The sequence below is a fragment of the Heteronotia binoei genome, chromosome 4, assembly GCF_032191835.1.
Source record: "Heteronotia binoei isolate CCM8104 ecotype False Entrance Well chromosome 4, APGP_CSIRO_Hbin_v1, whole genome shotgun sequence".
NCBI classification, from domain to species: Eukaryota; Metazoa; Chordata; class Lepidosauria; order Squamata; family Gekkonidae; genus Heteronotia; species Heteronotia binoei.
Window position 1 is genome coordinate 65,560,822 of NC_083226.1, and position 26,962 is coordinate 65,587,783.

The 26,962-nt window shown below is 42.4% G+C and overlaps 1 protein-coding gene across 1 annotated transcript in view; it reads left to right on the plus strand.

Moving 5' to 3' along the window:
* TMC1 (transmembrane channel like 1) overlaps nt 1-26,962 on the plus strand; it is a 114,290-nt gene that overhangs the window by 73,322 nt on the left and 14,006 nt on the right. The window contains exons 11-14 of the mRNA XM_060236544.1: nt 3,356-3,550; nt 15,825-16,004; nt 17,873-18,025; nt 19,241-19,369. Of these exons, the coding sequence (XP_060092527.1) occupies nt 3,356-3,550; nt 15,825-16,004; nt 17,873-18,025; nt 19,241-19,369 (657 nt within the window). The remainder of the gene's footprint in view (nt 1-3,355; nt 3,551-15,824; nt 16,005-17,872; nt 18,026-19,240; nt 19,370-26,962) is intronic.

The following is a 26,962-nucleotide window of genomic DNA, read 5'->3' on the forward strand; positions in this document are numbered from 1 at the left end:
ACCAGACTAGCAAATGCACATGAGAGGAATAGTTAACCTACAGGATATTCTTTAACAGTGTAGTCTCTTAGGGTCTTGTAACACATTACACAATTTGTGTGGTTCCTGTCAACTCTTCTCTTTTGTGGCCCTGTAAAACAGATGGAGAGAACAGAGGAGTCCCTGCATCCTTTCATAAAAAGGCTGACAAGGACAGGGAGGCTATTGTGCCCATTGTTCAGTAAGAAAATTGCTTATTGAACCAAAGCCGAAAGAATAATACTTTTGTTTTCTTTTTAGTACCAATTATAGATATAGAGATAGATATTACACAAAGATATTTTAAAATGTTTATTTAAAATATTTAAAATGCTGCTTTTTTGTTTTATTGAAGATGATGTGCTGAATACCAAAAGTAAGACCTCTGGCATGCAAACAAAATCAGGGCAATCAAATTCCATAGCAACAAGTACCCTCAATGACTCTAAATACCATATAAACACTGGTAATTTGAGTGTAGTTAAACTAATAGCAGCATCAACTGGCTAATATTCAGTTAGAGAAAATGAAAATTCAGTGGCACCTTAAAATTAACATTTATTTCTGTATTAGACTTTAAGGTGCCACTGGATTTTTAAAAATGTTCAAGAATACAAGACTGATACAACTACCCCTTCACAATTTACATTAAGTTGCAGATTCAACATTCAATTCTTAAAAACTAGAAGCCAGATGCACGTTCAAAAGCAATCACTTGATTACAAATTATAAGGCAGACACCAGCATTGTGTAGTGTGTAATGAGACCCTGAAGAAAAAGTTACATGTAATACTGCAGTTTTGTAATTCCAGACTGTTGGCCTTATGAAAGAACTGCCAGGTGTGGTGGAGGAATGAGCAATTTTGACGGGCTTTAGTACTGGGAAAGAGGGAATATGCCATTTTCCTGAACTATTTTAAACCCCTCCATGGGGGGTAGGGGGAGAGCTTGAGATCCTCATATGGACCTCACTACCAAGTGTTCAAATGCTTGTTAAGAATCCCAGTGTGTTTGTAGTTTGAACAGAAGACTGAGGCCTCCTTGTTGGGGTGAGGCCACTGTGACTACCGCACAATTTATACAAACCAACAAACAGCAAGCCTTTATTGGCATAAAACAGATTTAGCAGTAAAATAGCAATATAAATAATATAAAATCCTAGATTATAGAGAACATAGGGAGCTAATATACATAAAATAAATAAAATATATCTGAGTTTAGCCAAATTAAATAATTAAAACAAATAAAATGTGGTCATTCCAGAACCATCCTCTGTTGTATTTCCATGGCCTGTTGAAGAAATCTAGCCACCATTAAAGTTACCTCAGCGCAAGTGTCATTTAAAAGTTTGTGGACTTTGCCTGAATCAGCACAGCCCAACATATCTGCTAAGATATCTTTCAGGTATATACAACGAATATCATCATAAAGAGGACAGTTCAATAATACATGGGAAATAGTTTCAATACACTTGGAATTACAAAGACAGTGTCTATTAGAGTACTCATTCCTGTTAAATCTACCAAATAGGATAGCAGATGGTAATGCATTACATCTTGTTAACGAGAACGCACGCTGTTGCTGTGGAGCTTGTAGAGAGGAGAAATACGACGCTAATTTCCCTACTGAGAGAGGAAGTTCAAAATTCAGTGGGGAGCAAGACTTGTTGGCCAGGCTATATAATGTTTGCGTTTCAATACCTAGAATTCTGAGCTTAAGTTTTAAAAAAGCATCTTTTAAGGATAGCATAAGAAGTGAATCTAAATTAATGCCCATAGATTTAATTTTCCTCTCAATAAATACTAGCCAATTTGACAAATTAGATTCTGAGAGCAGTTGATATAAAATCCTAAAGTTAGATCCAGATTGGTGGGCTACTCCACTTGCATCTCTCTTTACTAGTATTGACAGAACAGGCATAATTCCTAAAGCCAGGCTTAATTCAGTAGTGGTTCCAATTTATAAAAAAGGAGATCCCGCCATTCCAAATAATTACAGGCCGATTAGTCTCCTATCCACCATTGGTAAAATTATATTCTAAGTATCTGCTGAGGAAACTTGAACAATGGATGACACGAGAAAAAATTCTTGGTCCGGAACAGCTGGGTTTTTGTAAAGGCAAAACTACTCTCGATCATTGTAATACTTTGTCCCATCTAATTTCCAAATACACTATTGGGAAAAAGATGAAATTGTATGTAGCCTTTTTAGACTTAAAGGGAGCATTTGATTCAATTGACAGAGAGCTGTTGTGGGATAAACTGGAACAAACAAGTATTGATAAAAGACTCCTTATGCTCATTAAAAAATTATATACTTTCAACTTTTGTCAAGTCAAATGCTCTTTATCAGGCAATCTTACGTCAAAAATCCCATTAAGAAAAGGGGTTAAACAAGGTTGTGTGTTGGCCCCCTTTTTGTTTAACCTCTTTCTTAATGATCTTGCTCCCTTTTTGTCAGATACTGACCATCATAGTCCAAAACTTGGTGCCAGACATGTTCCCTTACCATTATATGCGGATGATAGTTTTACTATCTTGTTCCAGAATTGGATTAAAGCATTTGCTTGTTCGCTGTATCACCTTCCTTAACAACAATAAGCTCCTATTGAACTATGACAAATCTAAAATTGTTGTTTTTTCCAAATCTTGGAAACCAACTAAATGGTCAATAGGCGGCAAAGAGATAGAACAAGTAAAATACTACAAATACCTAGGAATTAATTTTCAATATAACACACTTTGGACTAATCATCGTAACTGTATAATTAAGTCAGTCAATGTTAGCGTTGCAGCTATCCAGCGCTTCTTTTACAGCAGAGGCAATCAGTTAATCCCAGCCGCGCTAAAAATCTTTAAGGCTAAAGTGATACCGCAGCTTTTATATGGGGTCCCAGTGTGGATCACAGCCTTGGATAATAACATTGAAGGTGTCCAATCAAAATTCATATGGAAATCCCATTAATTCTGGGATTCCCAAAGTGTGTACCATATTCAGTTTTGTGTTTAGAAATGGGGACGAATCTTGTGGAAACACAAGCATGGCTAATGCACTATTTATAACCCTTCCTGAAGGATTGATGTTATCAGGGCTTTTTTTTTTAAAGCCCAGCCGGAACTCATTTGCATATTAGGCCATGCCACCTGACATACCATCATTTCAAACAGGGGGTTTTTTTTGTAGAAAAAGAACTGCAGAAACTCATGTACATATTAGGCCACAACTTCTGATGCCAAGCTGGCTGGAACTGTGTTCCTGTGCATTCCGGCTTAAAAAAAAAAGCCCTGGATGCTTTCTTACGTTAACCTAGTTCTTTTTTTATCTCAAATAAGTACAGGAAGCAATTGTGGAGGAACAAGAGAGCCGAAAAGAAGAAAATGTCCACTTGGTTCGATTTCTGAGGGTCCTTGCCAACTTCTTTGCATTGTGCACACTGGCTGGGAGTGGATATCTCATCTACTTTGTTGTGAGGCGGTCCCAACAATTTGCTTTGGAAGGCCTGGAAAACTATGGGTGGTGGGAGCGAAATGAAGTTAGTTCCAGCATGTTTTCTAAACAAGATGTGATAGAATACCTGGATTTTAGTTTGCATGATGATAAAGTTGTAATTATCAGGGTTAGGAAAAAATCTTCTAAATAGGAATTGCCATTTGTTTTTTCATGATCTCTGGGGTCATGAGGGTTGTCAGGTCTGTGTTGGAAAATACTTGGAAACTTTGGGGGTGGATGTGGGAGAGGGTGGGATTTGGGGAGGGGGCTCAGCATGGTACCCTGCCATAAAGTCCACCCTTCAAAGCAGCCATTTTCTCCAGGGGAACTGATCTCTGCCAGCTGGAAATCAGTTAAAGCAGGAGAGCTCTAGGTCTCACCTGGAGGCTGTCAACCCTAAGCCACTTACAGCTTGGTGAAAAGATGAAAAAGGATTGGTCCACAGATTGTGGAAAACTAAATCTAAGTAAGAGAAGATTTATGTCATCCAACAGTTCCTTCCTCTTTATACTCAAGTATGTTAGGTATTTCTGGACAGTTGCAGCAATTCAGATCTCATCAGTGAAAGTATCATTTTAGGATTTGGAGTTCTGGTGTGCATAATTTATTTAACCTTGCTCCCATTGGACAGTATCCTATCATGTGTGGAAAGTACACAAAATTTTGTTGCTCACATATCTAGTTTGGTTAAGTCCATTTGGAACTCTTTGCAATCTTCCTGGAGTCTTATGGGTCACCTACTAATGTGGATATCACACAATTCAACCCTAATTACAGAAGTTTTTATATGTGAAAAAGTATCACTGTGTAGGATGAAATCTGGCAAAACTGGGTTTGTTTGTTTTTTAAAGGAGTTTCTTTGGAGCATTTTCCTTCTACTAGTTTTGGCAACTGATATTCCCTGCATACATTCCCAGCAAACCCCCCCCCCCAAAAAACAACAACAACAACAACAACAACACCAAACACCTGGATTTGGATACTTATCTGGATTTGGATGGTTCTCACATTTGAAGTATACTGTAGTAGAGTTCAGAATTGGAAGGTAATGACATAAATTTCACCACTCCACTTAACGAAGTCTGAAGCCCTTCTCCAAGCTTAGTGGCTCTTCCACCAGTTCTTCCTTAAAATGGAGAAGAGCTTCAGCTTTAGCTGAGTAGAATGGTAGAATACATGGCAGTATATCCAGTGCCGGCCCTAGGGCACATGGCACTCCAGGCAGCCTCTCTGCCTGCCACCTTCCCACTGCTGCCACCTCCTGTTCTCTCTCTGAAGTGCCCCCCTCTCTTCCTCAGAGAAGTGTGACGAGGCTGGGCCTTACCAGCTTTGAGACAGCCGGCATCTGCGTGTTTTTTGAAGAGATCTCTGGAGAAGGCTTCCCCCCCTCCTTTCCGGAACTCGAAGTGAGGGGGGAGGGAAGCCACCTCCAGTGCTCTCTTCAAAAAATGTGCAGATGCTGGCTGCTTCAAAGACGGTAGGGCCCAGCCTCATCATGGTGAGCTTCTTATGGAGTGGGGGGGAGAGCGTGGCAGAAGGGAAGGGAGGGGGCTGGCGGTGGCAGCAGCAGTGGTGGTGATGGGGGGAGAGAGGCAAATTTCAGCACTTGTCTTGGGTCCTGGGAAGAGGGAGCCCAATTTGGCCTAGTGGGCAAGCCGGTCCTTACTATATCTTATGATGGTCATGAAAAATCTACTGTGACATCACCTATCCTGGCTTTTTCCTCCTCTCCTATGGTCATTTAACATGAAAATGGTAGCAAATGCACACTTGCTATATACTGCATTATTCACACAGCATGAACCACCAGAAAAATTTTGCCTATAATACACCTATACACAGCTGGAAACATCCATATGCCATTATCAGCCATTACAGGTACATATAAATGTTTCTGATATGCCTGTTAAAATATTCTTACTGCCTCTCTGATGAAAAGGCCCTCCCTGCCAGCTTTTACCCAAGCAAAGGAAATATAAATGTATTAAAAATACTTGTTTTTTCATACCAAGTCTAGAAGCAGTGTGTTATGGGTAGGAAATCATTTTTGATCAGAGAAATAACACTGACGGGTTTAAGAGATTTAATCCCCTTCTCTAGCATATCCTTAATCTGTATTAGAATCTCTATCCTTCATGGCTTCTTTTTGCACTAAATCTTCAGTGATCTTCTTCATGGTCTCTGTGCTTCACACCAATGGGATATAGTGTGCCTGCACCGGTTCTGATTGGTACTTCAAAGCCTATTATAGAAGGATTTTCATGCCCTTCCCAATGGCCATGCACGCAGGCCCCACCATGCATGCCCACTGGGATGAGTACGAGGATCCTGCCAATTCCTTTCTGACTGCCGCGCAGATCGGTTCCCTCTTCAACTTCTCATTGGTACTCACTTTTTCTCTCCAACTTCCAACTTTTTGCCTAAAAACAAAGAAAAGAACATTGGTAATACGGGGTAAGACCTATTTACCTGAGCGCACCTCCTTTGCCGGGAGCTGCAACCCTCCCCCACCCACCCAACCCATCCCTTGGGGCGGCAGGACTATTTTCCACCGCATGGAACAACTTTGGGGGTTCTTCAAAAGGTGCAAACAGTGTGGCAGTAAGTTCCCCCCTCCAGACGGACACGAACTTTGCCTATTGTGCCTTGGAGAAACCCACCAGCCAGACTCCTGCACTTATTGTGCAAAATTCTCCAAGCAGACCCGAAAAAACTGTGCTGCAAAACTTAAAACAGCCCTCATGGAATCTGCACTCTCTGCGCATTCCTTGGTGCCATTGTAACATGATTCTGGGCTTGCCGCAGTTGCTACGTCTACCGCTCGATCTGATGCCAAACAGTCAGTGCCAAAACGCTCGACCCCAGTGCCCGAATCAGAATCCTCCACTTCTGCTAAGAAACGCAGGGAGGACAAAGAGCGAAAGAAGGAGAAGGAGAAATGACACGCAAAAGACTGTTCAGAGCTCACATCCATATTCATTGCCTCTGGAACTGATTCCGGCACCGGAGACGATACCGCCCCTTCAACTGTTGCATTCCCTGATTCACCAGCTATCAGGACGGGAGGTACTCAGGACACTAGTCTGTCCGATTTCAAAATCGATCTCACCCAACAGTCCTCCCGATCTACATCCTTGGGCTCGAACATGGAGCAACCTATACAATCAGCTCCATCCGACACCGTACCGAGGGACACCCCTTCAACGTCGAAACCATTGGACCAACCCACTCTGGAACCGAACCCTAAGCAATCTGAAGTTCTGAAAGTAACACCTCCACTGCCATGTTGGGATCCACCTCAGTGGCTGTATATGTATGGTTCGTGTCCCATGCCCCCCTTTCCATGGATGCCTCGGCCCTACCTGGACTGGGATGCTTGCTCCATGATGTCACATCATTCAAAACATTGTGACCGAGATTGCCCAATGCCCGGGACGATGGCATCAAAAACGCCCAGATGTGAATGCACCTCATCACCACCAAAGTCGACTCAGAAACCGAGCACCCCACCTCGATCTCCGGAGCTCTTGGAAGGCGAAGCGATGTCTGCTGACTCAGATGGTGAGTCCAACCACTCAGAGCTCCTCAAAACGAGCATGGAGACTTCCTCACCTCAACGATCTCTGGAGGCAGGCTCCATCTCTCCCTCCGAAGATCTCACTGCCTACAGCGATTTTATCAAGCGGATGGTGCAGACCCTCTCGCTATTGATATCACAACCGAAACCTACGATAACAGACACGGTCTTCAACATTGTGCAAAAGGATGCCTCGACACCGATATCTCTTCCCATGACCTCTGTACTGTTCCAGGCTGCAAAAACGCCTTGGGACAAGCCAGCATCCACACCGATCTCCTCCAGAAGGATTGATCATATGTTCAAAATTCAAGAAGTGGATGCTGGTTTTCTCTTTAACCACCCTAAACCAAACTCAGTGGTGGTGACATCCTCCTCCAAAAGCAAGAAGACGCACTCCTCACCTCCTGACAAGGAAGGAAAGAAGCTAGATGGAATGTGCAATAAATTCTATGCAGCAGGTGTGCTAGCCATTAAAACTGCCAACTATACAGCATGTATGAGCCACTACCAATATGCCCTATGGGAAAAGTCCACACAGTTCTCCTCCTTGCTTCCAGAGGACAAGCATCAGGACTTCAAACATCTATTGAAGGCAGGGATGTTGGTTGCAAAACATCAGGTCAAACCGACTAAGCACTCTCTGGACATATCAGCCAAAATGCTCACATCTGCAGTCACCCTCCGGCACCATTCTTGGCTTAGAGTGATGGCACTATCGCCCAACACTAGGGCTTGGGTCGAGGATCTACCCTTTGAAGGAGAAGGCCTTTTCAGTTCAACCACCGACATGGCTCTCCAGGAACTGGATAAGATCATAAAAACATCTAGAAACTTAGGAGTCTCCACGTCCTCCAGGTCCCAGAAACAGAAGCAGAAACCATGGTCCAAATCATGGCTCAAGAAGCCATACTCCAAACCATCCCCAGAGCAACCGTGGTCTCCTAGATCACAACATAGCCAATCAAGACCTACCTATGGGGCTAAACTGAAGTTCACCCCCAGCCAGCAGCAGTCCAAATACAAGGGCACCAAGCCAACCAAACAGAGTCTTTGACTTTACCCACCAACCTTGCCCATACCCCAACCCACCTGCCTTCACCATTACTTATCAGCCTAGCAAAGGATAACATCCGACAAGTGGGTCCTTGCATTCATCCTGGAAGGATACCACATAGAATTCCTTCAAATTCCTCTTCCCTCCAGTATCATCATCACACCTCCAACACCTGTCCTGTTGGAGGAAGAACAAAACCTCATTACGAAAGCTGCAATAGAACCCGTCATTGTACCCGCTCCTCACCGTGGCTTCTACTCCTGGTATTTCACTGTTCCCAAGAAGGATGGGGGCCTTCATCCCATCATGGACCTCAGTGCTCTCATTACCCACATTGTCTACAAGAAATTTTGAATGGTGTCCCTGCAGAACATCTTACCTCTCCACACAGGTGCAGTTCATAGGAGCGATCCTGGACTCATCACATTGCAGAGCATTCCTGCCACCAGACCGGACCCGGGTGATCCAGACCCTCATCCGACCATCCTACTGCAGCAGGTAGCCACAGCACTCCAGGTCCAAAGACTGCTGGGGCTCATGGCTTCCACAACATCGGTCCTGCTCCAAGCTCGGCTCTGCATGCGTCCCCTGCAGGTATGGTTCATATGAACATTCAATCCGTCCAGACATTCTCAGTCTCGTGAACTCACCATACCGCCATGTGTCCTTCGCTCCCTAACGTGGGAGTCAGATCGCAACCTGGGGCAAGGAGCCCCGTTCAAACTTCAGACTCCATCCAAAACCATCACAATGGATGCCTCCCTCTGGGGATGGGGCGCCCACCTGGCAGGGATCTGCGTAGGGGGCCCTTGGGAGCCACACCTCCAGCAGTGTCACATAAACTTTCTAGAACTCTTAGCCATACGATACGCGGTCCATTCTTTCCATCATCTGATCTGAGGCCAGGTGATTTCCATGCTGACGGACAACACCACGGCCTTCTACTACCTCAACAAGCAAGGAGGTACAGTCTCCCTCTAGCTCTGCAAGCTGGCCATGGACATGTGGGAGGACTGCCTAGCTTGGCAAGTTCACCTGATTGCCTCTCAGCTCCCGGGCATCCATAATGTGACGGCGGATTCCCTTAGCAGGGGATGGGGTGTGTCCTTCCATGAATGGGAGTTGAACTGGTGGTACCTGAAACCCCTTTTCCAAGACTGGAGGTACCTGGACAAAGATGATTTCGCCACCAGAGAAAACAAAGTGTCTGGAGTTTTGCTGCAGAGGGGGTGCGGACCCTCTAGTGCTCGGGGACAGGCTCCTTTACTCCTGGTGCCACAGACATTTGTACATGTTCCCTCCACTACCTCTCATGACCAGAGTCCTGCACAAGGTAATGGAGGAATGACCGGTGGGCATCATGATCACTCCGTGATTGCTGCGGCAACACTGGTTTCCAGCCCTGTTCCACCTCTCCAACCAATCATGGCACCATTTCTACTGGTACCGGACCTTCTACTGGCACATGGGGGCACAATACCCCACCACAATGTACCCCAACTGAAGCTGACAGCATGGCGGCTGACTTAACACGGCTGTCCAAATGGATACATCATGTTCTCCTCAACAGTCGCCGGCCATCCACTAGGAAGTCCTATGCAGCAAAGTAGGCCACTTTTACTTGCTATTGTACACGTTGGGGAGCCCATGCTCCTCAAGCAGACCACACCCTAATTTTTGGATTTCTGCCCATGCTCCTCAAGCAGACCACACCCTAATTTTTGGATTTCTGCTCTCCCTCACAGACAAAGGACTGAGTCACTCCTCCCTGAGGGTATACCTCGCTGCTATTTCAGCTGCACATGATGAAGTGTTCGCACTTCATCTACTAAACACTTCCTCAAAGGCCTTATTCACCTTTTTCCACCATCATGCAGGCTGATGGCAGCATGGGATTTGCCCCTTGCTTTGTCTAGGCTGACAACAAGACCATTTGAACCCATGACTACATGCTTGCACCAGCTCCTAGTATGGAAAACAGCTTTCCTGGTAGCTGTTACTTCTTCACGCAGAGTGGGGGAACTCAGGGCACTGCAACTCCCCCTATCTCACCTTCACCCAGGATGGGGTGACCTTGGCTTCTGATTTGAACCTTCTACCAAAAGTCATTTCTAAGTTTCATTTGTCCGCAGACATAGTTCTACCACCTTTTTTCCTGTTCCTTCTTTGGATTAGAGGAGGCTGCATACCCTGGATGTCTGGCGGGTCTTGTCTTTCTACCTGAAAAGAACACGGGAGTTCCACTGCTCTTCCTCCCTCTTTTCTCATACGTGACCCGGACCAGAGGGAGTCGAATCTCCGCACAGCAGCTATCTAAATGAATTGTGGAAATCATCAAGCTCTGCTACCTGATAGCAAAGCAGCCCCTCCCGCATCCACTCCATGCACACTCCATGAGGGCACTGGCTGCATCCACAGCATTCCTCAGGGGGGTCCCACTGGTGGACATTTGCAGAGCTGCCACCTGGGCCACACTGCACACGTTTGTGAAGCATTACACCCTAGATTTACATCGCTCTCAAGGAGCTCCGATGGGCCGGGCAGTCTTGGAGGCAGTACGTTTGTGAGAACCTCCAGCACCCTCCATCCAGGTAGGACTTATACTGCTTGTTACTCTCCTATCGGTGTGAAGCACAGAGTCCACAAAGAAGATAAACAGGTTGCTTACCTGTAACTGATGATCTTTGAGTGGTCATCTGTGCATTTACACTACCAGCCCTCCTTCCCCACTGCTGTCAGTCCTCCTGGGGGCACAGCAGTCAGAAGGAACTGGTGGGATCCTCGTGCCCATTCCGGTGGGCATGTGTGGTGGGGCCCAGGCACATGGCCATTGGGAAGGGTGCGAAAATCCTTCTATAATAGGCTTTGAAGTACCAATCGGAACCGGCGCAGGTGCACTATATCCCATTGGTGTGAATGCACAGATGACCACTTGAAAATCATCAGTTACAGGTAAGCAACCTGTTTTTTAATGTAGTTTGGTCCTCATGCTAAATGAAACCTCTGTGCATTTAATATTTGGCTCGGATCCAAAGATCTACTTGAATATTGTTATGCATTTAAGGTGCTTTGGACCTGTACTTGTTGTTCTTGTGGTACCTGACTAAGACCTTTGAAACTGAAGAGAGCTGGAAAAGCAGTTTGCAATACAGCGCATGCATGTGGTTCTGTATGGTATTCAAAGAAAAAACACTAAAATCCCACTGGATTAGCACAGTCCTTGAAGCTTCCTAAAGTAGCTCATTGGGTTCTAGCCAGGGTTGAATGCATATACATTCTAAATTGCATGCAATCATGGCCACAAAGCAATATCTGCTAGGATTAGAAATGTTGCTGCTCATTCACAAAGAAAGAAGAACAAAAGATCTTTGTGTATTGATTGGATAGCTGCCATTCTGTTGGGTTCCTTTACAGTAACTTCCTCTTCATGTCTCTGTTTCCCATTGGTGCAATTTTTACTTTATATATCAATCTGACATCATCCAGGTAGGATAACAGGAAACATATTTTACTTATTTGAATAGAGGATAAATGAGGTCCAGCCAGCCACTCTAAGCTTCTCCCAATTATAGAAAAAGTAATAATATCCATGTTGCAACTTGAAATGCACATCTCTGCCTAACTGAACAGCAAGCATGCAAAATTCTTTAATGATCCACAATACGTGATATAAGGAAATTCGTAAATCAAAAAGAGTGGCAGTAGGGGTTAGATTTAGATATCTTAAATTTATAGGCCACAAGAAATTAAGTAAAATATCATTGAAATAAAAATTACAGTGGTGTGTGCACTTATGCAATCTTTCCCCTTGTAGCAAAGCAAGCAAACCATATTAGCTTTCTGAAGATGTTACATTGGCTTCTGTTCATGCAGAGGAAGAGCCTATCAACTGTGCATTTTGGCAGAACACTATGCATGATTGCTATATCATGTAAATAGGGCAACATGTTTCATTGTGTATACTGCTTTTATTCACTTTTGAACACAAAGCAACACAATATCTGCAAAGGACTATAATTCTGCCATAAATCAGGAAACAGAACATATAAAAGCTTCTGTAGAAAGATATGATGGGCTGGATTCAACCCTTCCATACAAGAAGCAGGTTCATGGAATCTTTGAACTCATGAAAAGTCATTTGGAAGGGTCATGTAGATAACAGCAACCCAGTAGACATTGTATACTTGACTTTCAAGAGGCTTTTGACAAGGTACCTCATCAAAGATTCCAGAGTAAGTTTAGCAGTCATGGGATAAGATGAAAGGTTATTTTATGAATTAGAAATTGGGTAAACAACAGGAAGTGAAGAATAGAAATAAATGTAGAGTTCTCACAATGGAGAGAAGTAAGCAGTAGGGTCCCAAAAAGGATGGGTATTGGGGCTGGTGCTATTTAATTTGTTCATGAATGATCTGGAACTGTTGTTGATCAGTGTAATGGCCAAGCTTGTAGATGACTCAAAAGTATTCAAGATGCTGAAAGCCAAGGCCAGCTGTAAAGAGCTCCAGAAGAATCTCTACAAATTGGGTCAGTAGGCAGCAATGTAGCAAATGAAGCCCACTCTAGGTAAGTGCAGGGATCATTTTGTAGAAAAACAGGTGGTGGAGCTCATCCAGGGATTGTTTATGCAGCTGCATTTACTATTCAATCGATAAGGTAGGTAGGTGGGGAGGAGGAGGGGAAACCCCCGGAAAGATTCAGGAGCTGTGTTCCTGTGCTCTCCTGCTGAATTCAAGATCTGGATAAGTGTAAGGACTTGCACACTGGAACATAAAAATTCCAACTCGCTGATACTGGGAGGGAAAGAGACCATAGTGTTCAATTAAAATCATAGTGTTCAATGAAAGTGTCAGCTCAGTATGACTCAGCAGTGAAAAAGGCAATCTCTGTGCTGGGGATTATTTGAAAGGAAAGGGATTGAAAATAAACAGCCAACATTACAACACCCCTGCATAGATCTATAGTGCAGCCTCAGTTGAAATGCTGTAGGTCTGGTCACCATATCTCATAAAGAGCACTGAAGAGCTGGAGGAAGTATAGAAGAGGGCAACTAAGATGATTAAAGGGTTGGAGCACCTTTCCTATGAGAAGTGTGGAACTTTTCAGTTTAGAAAAGAGACAGTTATTGAGGCGACATGATAGATGCCTATTAAAATATGCATAGGATAAAGACAGCAGATAGAGATAACTTCTCCCCATCCCAAAATATAAGAACGTGAGGCTATCCAATGAAGTTGCCCTAGATTCAGGATGAAGAAAAGGAAATACTTCTTTTTACAATGAGTAATTAAAATGTGGAATTCACTGCCAGAAGATGTAGTGATGGCCACAGGCATAAACAGCTTTAAAAAGGGATTGAACAGATCTGCGGAGTATAGGCCTATCAATGGCTGCTAGTCAATGTTGACTAAAGAGAACCTCCACATTCAGTGGCAGTAAACCTCTGAATACAAATGCCAGGAGGCAACATCAGGGGAAGGTTTCAGCTTCCATGCCCTGTTGTTCACCTGGCAGAGGAACTGGTTGGCCACTGTGTGAGACAGGATGCTGGACTAAATGGACCACTGGTCTGTTCCAGCAGGGCTCTTCTTATGTCAGAGGTCTCTCAAGAATAACATGGGAGGTGGCATGGTGAATTGCACAGGACAAGGGCATCTGCAGCTGCTGTCCTGCAACCTTATCTTGTATATGCTTTTGCTATGTTCAAAGAACTTGCTCCACTTATGCCAGTGTGTGTATATTACTGTGAAATAGCTCTCTTCTTGCTGCCTTGGGTTGCACACCAGGTTGGGAAATTCCTGGAGATTTAGGAGTGGGGCTGGAGAGGATAAGGTTTGGGAAAGAACCTGAGCAGGGTATAATGCCATGGAGTCCACCCTGCAACAAAACCATTTTCTCAAGGGGATGTGATCTCCAGGTCACACCTGGATGATGGTGACCATATTACTACCCCATTACAGTTTCCCAGGCCAGTGACCCCAAGAGTAAAATTCTCCAGAGACAGGAAGAACTGCTGTGGGAAGTAGACAAGGGAAGGATCTGCAGTCCTTTCATCCATGGATTGTGAGGCCCAGCCACAGGCAAGCAGACCCCAGATCCAACAGGCTATGGTGTAAGAATGGTATGGTGCCTCTGATTTGGCTGATGTGCTCAACAGCTGTAAATGAGATGGAAAGCTAGACTTAATGATTGTTAGCAATGATACCCAAGTTGAAGTTTCTGGTGTGTCCTCTGAAGAGAAATCTCCACAGAATTTTCTTGGAATGAATTAACAGTATGTTTATTTACTGGCTCTTGTAAGAGTTATTTCAGTGTAAATAAAAGGGAGTGTGGGAAGCTTGATGCCCAAAAGGGTATTTAAATTCTCCTTCCAGAAGCATAGAGCTGTTGTCCATTCTGTTTTTCACAGTGTTATGCTAAGAGTTGCTCTTGATCAGAATTTTTTTATTTGGTGAGAAGATGCATTCCAAATTATAAGTTTGTGGACATTTCTGAATCATTGGTCCTTTGCATTTAGGATCTGAAAGCCAATGGGATTTCACAACTAGAACTTAACCAAAATGACCTCTTTAGTTTTTTGGAAGTCTTTACTATTGAGAAACATTATTTTCCTGAAGTATCAATCAATTCATTTATTTAGAAAAAATGAAAAGTGACAATTTAGTACAAAAATTATGGTTACAATTTTAAGTTTTTAAATCCATTGCTTATTTTGCATCCTAGTTAGGTTTGGAGGCTGTAAATAAATAAATAAATAACTCTTCCTCTAATTATAAAAAGGTGAAATCATATTCACATAAATGATAGCCGTTCATAAAGGTAGCCTGTTCAGATTGTAGACACCATGGGTGGTGAGAGTGTGATTTATACATACTAAACTGTTTACTTTTAATGAACATATTGTTTTAATGGTAAGTGGTCAGAATTAAATATTCATTTTGGTGCTGGCATGCTGGAGATTGCTTGGAGGGTGGAATTTAGACTTGGCTTTAATTTCTGTCTTGTCCATTAAATATCACGCATCACTTAGGACCTAATCATGTAGGACCTAAAAAATCATTAGAAGAATATAATTTACTAGACTGGATTCCAGATGGTGAGCCTCTGTGAGATTATCCAATACTTATGGAGTTGTTATCCACAATTAAGATGTTCTTCTTGATTCCACAATACATCTTTTCCTGTTTTGTTTGCAACATTTGATTGAGCCATATTGTTAGAGTATCTCATTTTAAATATAATCTCAATAAGAGATTTTACTTATCAACTACTGGAAAGTAATTCAGATAACAAATATGGTTTCATTTCCACAACTTCTTTGTTCATCATGTACATCACACAAAATACTGCCCTCCATATATAAATTAAGGGTATGGGGGGGATGCAATTCTTTGATTTCATTTCTGTCTGAGATGAATTGTAATATTAGTTCTGTGATATGTGCTGCTGCAAAAACTTTTCAATCTCAACTGTGTAAAGGAAACTATCAGTGTCAAAGAGGCAAAAGAAATAAAATTATCTGTGTTCATGAAACATCTTAGTGTTTTAACCTGGTAATCTCATCTTTATTTTTAAAGATTTAACATCAGCTTTATTTATGTATCAGCAGTGGAAGAAATATGTACATGATGAAGATATATGCACATAGAATTAAATCTTTATTTTTTTTTCCTTTTTACCCAGGTGAACATGGTCATGTCTCTTCTGGGAATGTTCTGTCCCACAGTATTTGATATAATCAGTGCTCTGGAAAACTATCACCCTCGAATAGCTCTACGGTGGCAGCTGGGGCGCATCTTTGCTCTTTTCCTGGGCAACCTGTACACATTCATCATCGCTCTGATGGATGAAATCAATCTTAAGGCAAGGAAGGTCATCTTTCTTATATTGTGTCTTTTTCTTGAAATTTTTGTCATGTAGGTTCCTGGCTGAAGAGATGAATAAATAGATAAATAGGAAAGGCTTCATTGACAGACTGACTTGAATAGTTTTGTGCCCATTCATTCCTAGTAGTATGTCCAGTAAAACAATAGTGACCAAGTACCAAAGACAGCATTAAAATAATTAAAACCAATCTTAAATTATCTAAACATAATAAAACACAAGAACAACAGTCCCAGGACAGCCTGGACACACACACATACATGTGCATAAATTGACCTCTTTCCAATGGCCCAGGAGAAGAAAATTGTTCTCACCAGGTATGTCAATCTCACTCTCTCTCTTCCTCACACACTGGATCTTCCCTTCTGTCTTTTTTCATGTTCAGCAGCCCTTTTATCTATTTTCTTGTTTGTTTGTCTAAGGCTGTCCCACCCTATCACTTTTATTATATAAACATATTTTGATACTGGTCCAGGCCAAGGAGTTGAGGGACAAGACAAAATCATATATTATGCTTTTGAAATGGCACATCAGAGGCTTTTGAAAGTTCCAAATAAACAAAATGTTTTATTTAACTTGGAGGAGAAAAAGTCAGGAGGAATCAGATGTAGGATGTATGAGGTGAACAGATAATAAAACTGAACTAACTTGGTATTCACACAAACATCAGATAATTTGTTGTCAACAAGTAACTGTTTCTGCTATTCTACAAGGTATTTAATCCTTTGAGCAGAGAGGCTTTCTTCTTCAGTTTCTGCTTAAAAACTCAAGCATAGGTTTTCTGAGTTTCATTGACATGTTACTTATTTGTTTGTTTGATGAATCACCTTAGCTGGTGCTGGGCTCTAGGTGATGTACAACAATAAAATATATACAATAATCAATAAAAACAATTAACTAAACATATTACAAACCTGATGACATCTGTTATAAAGTGCTACCAATTTCTGCTTTCTAGATGCTGCATTGGGGGCAAGGCCCCCCTTTGAGGGGGAAGGGAGAGGGGTGCCAGCCCAGCAACTGTTGCTTTCTTCAAGCAAAAGCCTGGCAGAACATCTATGCTTACAGGCCCTGCGAAATTGTAAAAGGTCCCACAGGGCCCTGATGTCTTCTGGCAGAGTATTCCACCAAGTCGGGGCCAGGACTGAAAAGGTCCTGGCCCTTGTTGAGGACAGCTGGACCTCTTCAGGGCCAGGGATCACCAGCGGATTTTGATCTGTGGAGTGTAATGCTCTTCCAGGGACATAATGGAGGAGGTAGTTCCATAGATATATTGGTCCCAAATGTGAAGTTTAGAAGGCAAGAAAATATAATCAAATTCCCAAAATCTTTCTTTACACTGACCAGGTATTGCTTATCTTCACTAGAAGCTATTTCCCTTCTTAACTGGGTGGGAATCACTACTCTTTACTAGATGCTATTTCCTTTTTAAAGCTTGACTGAGGATCTTCCTTGATCCACTCACTCTTTTAGCCTCTGTCCCAGTCAGTGCTTAACTGTCTCTTCTTCAACTGTCAGTTCCCAACTATCATTCCTAAACTGACTGTCTCAACATTATTCTCTTTTCAACAGCTTGTCACTCAAAAGTCCTCAGACTCTGTTAGGCATTAACCCTTAACAGTCTGTCACCCTAAGCACCTAAACCTCAAGAAGGAGCTGCAAGCACTTCACAGCAGCTTCTTTCAGGTGGTCAGAACCATAATCACTCTTAGATATGTGTTAGTCCTTCATGCCTTCTAGCATGATAAAATAATATGGAAAGGGTAAAGGAAGAAGTGGTAGACCAAAGATCTCCAAACAATGTGTTTTATAACACTAACAAATATTTTTGCCCTGGTTTTTCTTAGCTGGAGGAAGAGAAGATTGTTAGGCAGAACATGACAATTTGGTTAACCAATCTGTACAATGGGACAATCCCTGAAAATGTCACCGATCCTCCACCACATGTGCATCTTGCTGATGTACCTAGAGGCCCATGTTGGGAAACAATGGTTGGTCAGGTAATGCCATTTTTCTTGTAAAACTGTTCAAGCTGATTCTCATAAGGTTATTAATTGCTTTTTTTCATTTATAAGCCTTCATGATGTCAATTTCTTCTACTGTTCTTTGTTGTGTTTGGACCTGCTGGGCAGTGAAACTGTACATAGACATGAATTTTAGGTAACGTTCATAACAGAGAAGAAGGAAGAGTGACTAGCAGCATTATCTTTCTGAAGTTTGGCCCCAACAGTTTATAGAACATTCCATGACTTGGATCAAAGGACAAATGTCCCATTACTGTCTTTCTGTAACACTATAATATGAAAGCACCAATTTCTTTCCTGGTGATGACAAGTATCACAGATTATTCCCAAATTACTTTGGGCCTTTTTTTTTGCAATGAAAATGTTCTATTGTTTTGGCAGCATTACTAGCAGGTTGACCAAAGAATGCTTGCATCCTAATCTGATTTTTCTGCCACCCCAATTGGGATTGATTTGAAGACACTTGAAAATAGTATTTTGTGTTTGGACTGTAAAACATTGACATTTCAAATACGTAACTGAAAATTGACTGTTTATGAATTTAGAAGCAGCTTTTAAAAATTAGGCTTCCAGAAAACAATGTGCACACTGGGAATTTTTTTTTTAAATGGACACCTATTTAACAACACTCATTGAATGTGTTTGTCTCTTTGCAGTCTTGAAGGACTGCTTAGGATGTGATACATTTTCTACAGAGATAACTCCTGTTTGTAAAAAAGAAGCATGTAGTATGCCAAATATCCATTTTGCTACATGTAAGTGTGCTTAATTCCCAATGAATACACACCCGATGTAAATGCAAAACACAAGATGAAGGAAGGACTGGTCTTGGCAAACAAACTACACATGATTTTCAGTCTTGGTTTTCTCCTATACAAAAGGATTATGTGTATATGAAATGTTATGTGCTTGAAAAATAGTAGCCAAATGAATGCTCTGAACACTGCAGTTTTGTAATGCTAGAGAGTGGAAAAGGGCATCCAGTAAGACATTCAGTAAGACTTTATGAGAACCCTTCCTTCTGTTTGCATACAGAATTCAAGGGTAGTGCTAAGTTGCCAGGAATAATTCCAAGGGTCGGTTTCCACAAAAGCAGAAGATGGCTCTTTTTTGGTGCTTGCTAAGTATCCCAATGAAAACACAACTCAAATGCTTTGCTTCTCTTAAAAAAGGGAAACTCTGTTTCTGCAGGAATTTGTGCGGCTGACAGTTTCCGACACTGTGACAACATATGTCACAATCTTAATTGGCGATTTCTTGAAAGCTGTTTTTGTCAGATTTTTCAATTACTGCTGGTGCTGGGACTTGGAATATGGATTTGTAAGTATCCTATTTCTTCTTGCCTCCTACTTTCTATGCAGCCCATTTTGAAAGGAGCCTTATACTCAGTGTTACTGAGTTACAGTATTAGCAGCTGTATACTAATTACTGAATTTTAGAAGACATACCCAGTTTTAAATCCTGTCTCACTAACCTTTTAGAGTTCTTTGAAAGTGTCAGTAAATACGTGGACAGCAATGAGCAAGTAGAAATTTTTTTACTGGTGTATCGAAAGGCTTTTGATAAAATCCCTCACCAAAAACTCCTGAGTAAACTTCAGAGTCATGAGATAAGAGAACAAATCCTCTTATGGATTGAAAATTGGCTAAAATACAAGAACCTGAGAGTAGGAATATATGGTATGAACTGGTGGGTGGCCTGATGAATAGGATAACTGATGTCTTCCTACTACCTTCAGTAGTAACATAGAAGAGCAGTCACATTCTGAAACTGTACAATCAGCAGAACATAGTGGTAGGACATATTTTCTAAATGAATCACTTCTTGGGGGAAACTATGCCATATACCCTCCTGTGTTGAGATGAAGGAGCCAATCACACAAAAACTATATTTTGACAGGATTTGCGGTCACAGATTTTTTATTGCTCTTTAGGGAAGATGTGTGGAGTGAATACAAACCTCTGGTATAGATTATCCACAATGCTAATCTTACTAATGACAGCTACAAAAGAGTTCACATTTGGGGTCTGTCAGCAATTTTTCTCCAGGCCAGTTTGGCACAAGATTCTAGAGATTTTTTCCATCTTCTGGGCATAGAACAGGGGTCACCGGGGATGTGCGTGTGTGTGTGTGTGGGAGATATTTCTGAAGCTCTTGCATTGTGCAGGGGGTTAGACTAGATGACCCTGGAGATCACTTCCAACTGTATGATTCTATGGTTCTATGATTGGCAGTGTCTTTTTATTTATTCCACATGTACACTTAATATTTCACATGTACACTTCTTAATATTTTAATATTTTACATATTACATACCAATAAGGAAGAACTGATTGAAGAAGTGGAAATAGTGGGCACCATGGGCAACAGTGACCATGTGATTTTGGAATTTACAGTCTTAGGGAAGGGAAAAGTTATACATAGTTAGACTTATAGGTTGGACTTCAGAAAGGCAAACTTCAATAAACTTAGAATTATGCTGGGTAAAATCCCATGGTCAGAAATATTTAGGGTTTCTGGGTTATGTCGCCTTGAGCTCAGTAGAGGTCTGCGGACCGTCTCTCCAGCGGCCCCCCTGAATCAGGCGGTTGGAGGAGACCCTGAAGGGTTTTTCTTTTGGCATGGGACTTTTGCAAGAAGTCAGGGGCATAGCAACGGCTTTTCCTGTCCTTCTTGTATGCCCCAAAGCTCCACCACCACGATCGCTACCACAGCAGTAAGAGGTGAACACTTGACCACTTTCTTTCTTTTCTCTTAATAAGCTTCTGATGTATCGCTTCCCTACCTCAAGCATGGCAATTCTACTTGGCAAGTAAGTTTGCTTTCAGTACCACTGGCTAATGGGTCATTTTACATAACAACAAGTGGGACAGTTCAAAGGAAGGGAAAGAGGTGGATCCCCCCCCACTTTCCTGTGAATGAGGCTTCAAAAAGATAAAGAACAATTTTGAGCATTGGCAGCAATCTGAATTAGACTGAATACAGATACCTAAATTGACATGGATTATGTGTTAAAGAGACTATTATCTGGCTGCAATATGGTCTGAACAAAAATGAGATATATTCTAGAGAGTTCTGTCTTTGTTGTTTGATTGCAACTGAAATGGTAACATCCAAAATCACAGCTGGAGGAGATTTGGAGAGGCAGACTAACTGCGTCTCTGAGCTACTTTTCAACTTGGATTAATAGACTGAGTTTGTTGACAGAGAAAAATGGCATTTCCAAGCAAAATGTTTTATAAAAAAGACATATTACATAGCATAATTTCTCTGAAGCAGGATCTTGGTTCATTAACAGAGTTGATTAAAAACCAAACGGGAGCTTTTATGCTGAAAGCTAGAGAAATCTCAAATCTACATGAGCAGAGTGTTAAAGAGATCCTGGTGACGTCTGTGGAATTGCAAAGGGAGACTGATCCGCTGGGAAACGAACAAAAGAAAACCAAAATGGAACCTTATGGCGCAGTTAAAGAGAAGGACTGGAAAACAAGACTGACTGAAGTTTTTTCAAGAGGAACAAATGATATGGAATCCTTCCTACTTTTACTGAGAGGGATGACTGCATTAAGAAGAGAGAGAAAGTGCATCTCAGCCAAAAAATCAAGATGTGGAAATTTTTCAGGAAGAAGGGTTTTTGAATTGTCTCTCTCTCTGTGGGTAGTCGGATATGGAACTCTCAATAAGAACTTGACATGTGATCTTAAAAGGCTAAGTGAGATTTTGGGGTTATATTAAATTGTTTCTCCTAGAGTAATATGGCTATAAGAGTTAAAGGATTGAAAAGTTTTGAAAAGAATTTTATGTAAATAAATAGTTAACTTGGATTAACTTTTAAGAAGGCAGACAACATAATTATCTTGTAATCTGGTAGACTCGCTCTTAACAGATAAAGATATTTGTTTCTTATGCTCATTTTAATGACAATATTGTTAAACTAACAAGCTAGTCTGTATTTTCAATGTGGTTGAGTTAAGCAGCAAAAAATCAAGACATGGAAATCTTACAGTAAGAAGGGTCTTTGAACTGTTCTCTGTGGGTAATTAGATATGGAATTTTTAACAAGAACTGATATGCGATTTTAAAAGATCAAGTGAGATCTTAACGATTGAAAAGTTTGGCAAAAAATGTTATATAAATAGTTAATTTGGATCAATTGTTAAGAAGGCAGACAACACAATTATTTTGTAATCTGGTAGATCTGCTCTTAGTATGTTGGTTTGGAGAAATTGTTTACACTGAGACAGATAAACTATTATGTTTTATCTTTAGCTTGTTATTTTTCTTTCTCCCTATGTTCTACGACATTTTAAATCTGTTTTTCTTTCTTTGTGCTTGAATTAAGTTAGAAGGATAAAGATATCTGTTTCATATGCTTATTTTAATGACGATATAGTTAAACCAACAAGTTAGTCTGTGCTTTCAGTGTGGTTAAGCTTAGCCAGCCAGTTCCGTGTTGAGACTACTCTGACTCTTTTATACTTATATGTGCTGAAGAAGAATTATTTAGACTTGTATTTTAAGTAATAGTTTAGTAAAAAATCTATAATGAAAGATAAAGATGGTAAAATATAAGGGGAGAACTTCATACTTGCAGGTAGAAAGAATTGGGTATTTCATTTGGTGCTAGAATTGTAACTGACATATTTGGATTTTCCTTTGTTTCTGTTTTTCCCAGTTTGTATTCACCCCTTCCCCTCTTTAATGTATCTATGCTTGTGCTTCTTCTTTTTGTAGTTAAAATCAATAAAAATTATAAAATGTACAGAAATACTTTGGAAGAAGGGGGTTCAGGAGGGGTGGGAGATTCTTAAAAGTGAAATACTTACAGCGCATTCACAGACGATTCCTATGAGAAGAAAAAAATGGAAAAAGCCTACAGAAGCTGAGTTGGCGCCATAAACAGCTCTCTAAAGACTTGAGAAATAAAAAAGACTCCTTTCGGAATTGGAAGGAGGACCTTATAACCAAAGATGAATATAAACAAACCAGAAGTGCTTGTAGAGAAAAAGTTAGGAAAGCTAAAGCTCACTATGAGCTTAGGCTGGCCAAAGATGCTAAAAACAACAAAAAAAGGGTTCTTTTCTTATATTCAGAGTAAGAAAAAGAGCAAGGATATGGTAGGCCCATTGCGAGGGCAAGAAAGTGAAATTGTAACAGGTAATGAATAGAGGGCAGAACTGCTCAATTTCTTCTTTTCCTCAGTCTTCTCTTCTGAGGGAAGTGGTGCTCAACATGGCAAAAACAGAACATATAATGAGGGTATGAAGTTCCAACCTAGGATCAGCATAGGGGTAGTACATAAAAACCTAGTTTCTTTAAATGAAACTAAGTCCTCAGGGTCAGATGACCCTGGGCTCTAAAAGAGCTTGTGGATGTAATTTCTGAGCTATTATTTTTGAGAATTCTTGGGGAACAGGAGAGGTGCCAGAAGATTGGAGGTGGGCGAATGTTGTCCCCATCTTCAAGAAGGGGAAAAAAGACAATCCAGGTAACTACCAACCCGTCAGCTTGACATCTATACCTGGAAAAGTTTTAGAACAAATCATGAAACAGTCAGTCTTGGAACATTTAGAAAGAATGGATGTGATTACTAAGAGCCAGCATGGTTTTCTCAAGAATGTCATGTCAGACTAACCTGATCTCTTTTTTTGAGAAAGTGACTACCTTGCTGGATCAGGGGAATGCTGTAGACATTGTTTATCTTGATTTCAGTAAGGCTTTTGATAAGGTTCCAAATACTATCCTTGTTGACAAGTTGGTGAAATGTGGTTTGGATCCTGTTACCGTTAGGTGAATCTGTAACTGGTTGACAGATCACACCCAAAGAGTGCTTGTGAATGGTTCCTCATCCTTTTGGAGAGGAGTGACAAGTGGAGTGCCTCAAGGATCTGTCCAGGGACCTGTTTTGTTCAACATCTTTATCAATGATTTGGATGAAGGAATACAGGAAATCCTTATTAAAGTTGCAGATGATACTAAATTGGGAGGGTTTGCAAACACTGAAGACAGAAACAGGATACAGGATGACCTTGACAGTCTGGAAAACTGGGCTAAAATCAATAAAATCACTACGCTGCCCCAGGGCAGACCAAATTCCTTTGAATTGGAGATAGGCTGTGAGGCTTTTGCGAATTATTTTGCAGACAAGATCACATCACTCCGCCTCGACCTCCCCGTCAATTTAGGGACAGTTAACGCAACCGAGGCCCCGAGCATGTCTTTGGATTATATTCTGGACGGTTTCGGCCCCCTCAGCCTGGAGGAAGTTGACAGGATCCTCTTGGCTGCCCGCCCAACAACTTGTAAATTGGACCCATGCCCTTCCTGGCTTATTAAATCTTGCCAAGGGGATCTCAGATATCCTATATGGGATATCATAAACAGATCCCTAACGGAAGGGCTCTTTCCAACGCCGCTTAAAGAGGCTGTGGTCCGTCCCCTCTTAAAAAAACCATCTTTAGACCCGGCCCAATTGGCACACTATAGGCCGGTCTCAAATTTGCCCTTCCTGGGCAAACTTATTGAGAGGGCAGTAGCGAGGCAGCTACAGACTTTCCTGGAGGACGCTTCCGCCTTGACCCACTCCAGTCCGGCTTTCGCCCAGGTCACGGGATGGAGACGGTGTTGGTTGCCCTGGTAGATGACCTTCAACGGCATCTGGATTGGGGTGGCTTGGCAGTGCTGATGCTGTTGGACCTATCAGCGGCGTTCGATACGGTCGACCATCGGTTACTGACTTGCCGCCTCGCCAACGCGGGGATTCAGGGGCTGGCCCTGCAGTGGCTTTCCTCTTTCCTCGAAGGTCGGGGACAAAGGGTCACAATTGGGGGGGGAGCTATCCCGGAGGCACACACTTAATTGTGGAGTGCCCCAGGGAGCGGTTCTCTCCCCGATGTTATTTAACATCTATATGTGACCTCTTGCCCAGATGGCCCGAAGGTATGGGCTGGGGTGTCACCAGTATGCTGATGACACCCAGCTCTATCTACTTATGGACGGTCAACCGGTCTGTGCCCCAGAAAACCTAGATCGGGCATTACAGGCCGTGGCTGAGTGGCTCAGACTGAGTGGACTGAGACTGAATCCTGCGAAGACAGAGGTCCTTTGTTTGGGCCGTCGTGGACCGGGGGGGGGGGGGGAAATCCCCCTGCCGGTTTTTGACGGTGCACCGCTGATGGCGGCGGACAGGGTCAAAAGCCTGGGGGTGCTACTGGAGCCATCCCTAAAGATGGAGGCTCAGATAGCAACCACTGCCAAGTCCGCGTTTTTTCATCTTAGACGGGCAAGGCAGTTGGCCCCCTTCCTGGACCGCGACGACCTAGCAACAGTGATCCATGCTACGGTCACCTCGAGGTTGGATTACTGCAATGCCCCCTACATGGGGCTGCCCCTGTGCCGGACCCGGAAATTGCAGCTGGTGCAGAATGCCGCGGCCCGGCTGTTACTGGGCCTCCCAAGGTGGGGGCACATTCGGCCGGGTCTTCGGGCTCTGCACTGGCTTCCAATAATATACCGAGTCCGGTACAAGTTGCTGGTCATTACCTTTAAAGCCCTATATGGCCTGGGACCTGCCTACCTGAAGGACCGTCTCTCCCCACACGTTCCCCAGAGAGTACTGAGGTCTGGGATGCAAAACCTTCTCACCATCCCCGGGCCCAAAGAAGTCCGTCTCAAGACAACCAGAGACAGGGCCTTTTCTACAATGGCCCCCACATGGTGGAACCAGCTGCCGGAAGAGGTGAGGGCCCTGCGGGATCTTACTCAGTTCCGCAGGGCCTGTAAGACAAGCCTCTTCCAGTTAGCCTACGCCTGACTAGATAAATGTAGCTTATCAGACTTCAGTGAAATATACTGTATAGTTTTAACGTTAAGATTTTAAGGTTTTTAGGTTTGTAAACGCTTCGACTTTTTTAAATGTAATAACTTTGCACCCTGTTTATTGTTTTATTGTTTGTTGTGAGCCGCCCTGAGCCATTTTATGGGAAGGGCGGGATATAAGTCATAGAATAAATAAAATAAATAAAAAAATAAAATGAATTTTAACAGCGATCAATGTAAAGTTCTACATTTAGGTAGGAAAAATCCCATGCATGGTTATAGGATGAGGGAGACTTGTCTTAGCAGTAGTATGTGTGAAAAGGATCTAGGGGTCTTAGTGGATCATATGCTGAACATGAGTCAACAGTGTAATGCGGTGGCTAAAAAGGCAAATGCAATTTTGGGCTGTATCAACAGAAGTATAGTGTCCAGCTCACGTGATGTGATGGTATCGCTTTACTCTGCTCTGGTAAGTCCTCACCTGGAGTATTGTGTTCAGTTTTGGGCACCTCATTTTAAGAAGGTTATAGACAAGCTGGAAGGGGCCCAGAGGAGGGCGATGAAGATGGTGAGTCCTATGAGGAAATGTTGAAGGAGCTGGGGATGTTTAGCCTGGAGAGGAGGTGGCTGAAAGGTGATATGATCACCATCTTCAAGTACTTGAAGGGCTGTCATATAGAGGATTGTGTGGAATTGTTTTCTGTGGCCCCAGAAGGTAGGACCAGAACCAATGGGTTGAAATTAAATCAAAAGAGTTTCCAGCTCAACATTAGGAAGAACTTCCTGACCGTTAGAGCGATTCCTCAGTGGAACAGGCTTCCTTGGGACGTGGTGGGCTCTCCTTCCTTGGAGGTTTTTAAACAGAGGCTAGATGGCCAACTGACAGAGATGAAGATCCTGTGAATTTGGGTAGGTATTTGTGGGTTTCCTGCATTGTGCAGTGGGTTGGACTAGATGACCCTAGAGGTACCTTCCAACTCTATGGTTCTATGATTCTATATACCGTATTTTTCGGTCCATAAGATGCTCCGGACCATAGGACGCACCTTCCTCCTGGGGGGCGATCCACTGCCTCCGCCTCCGATCCCGGCACTT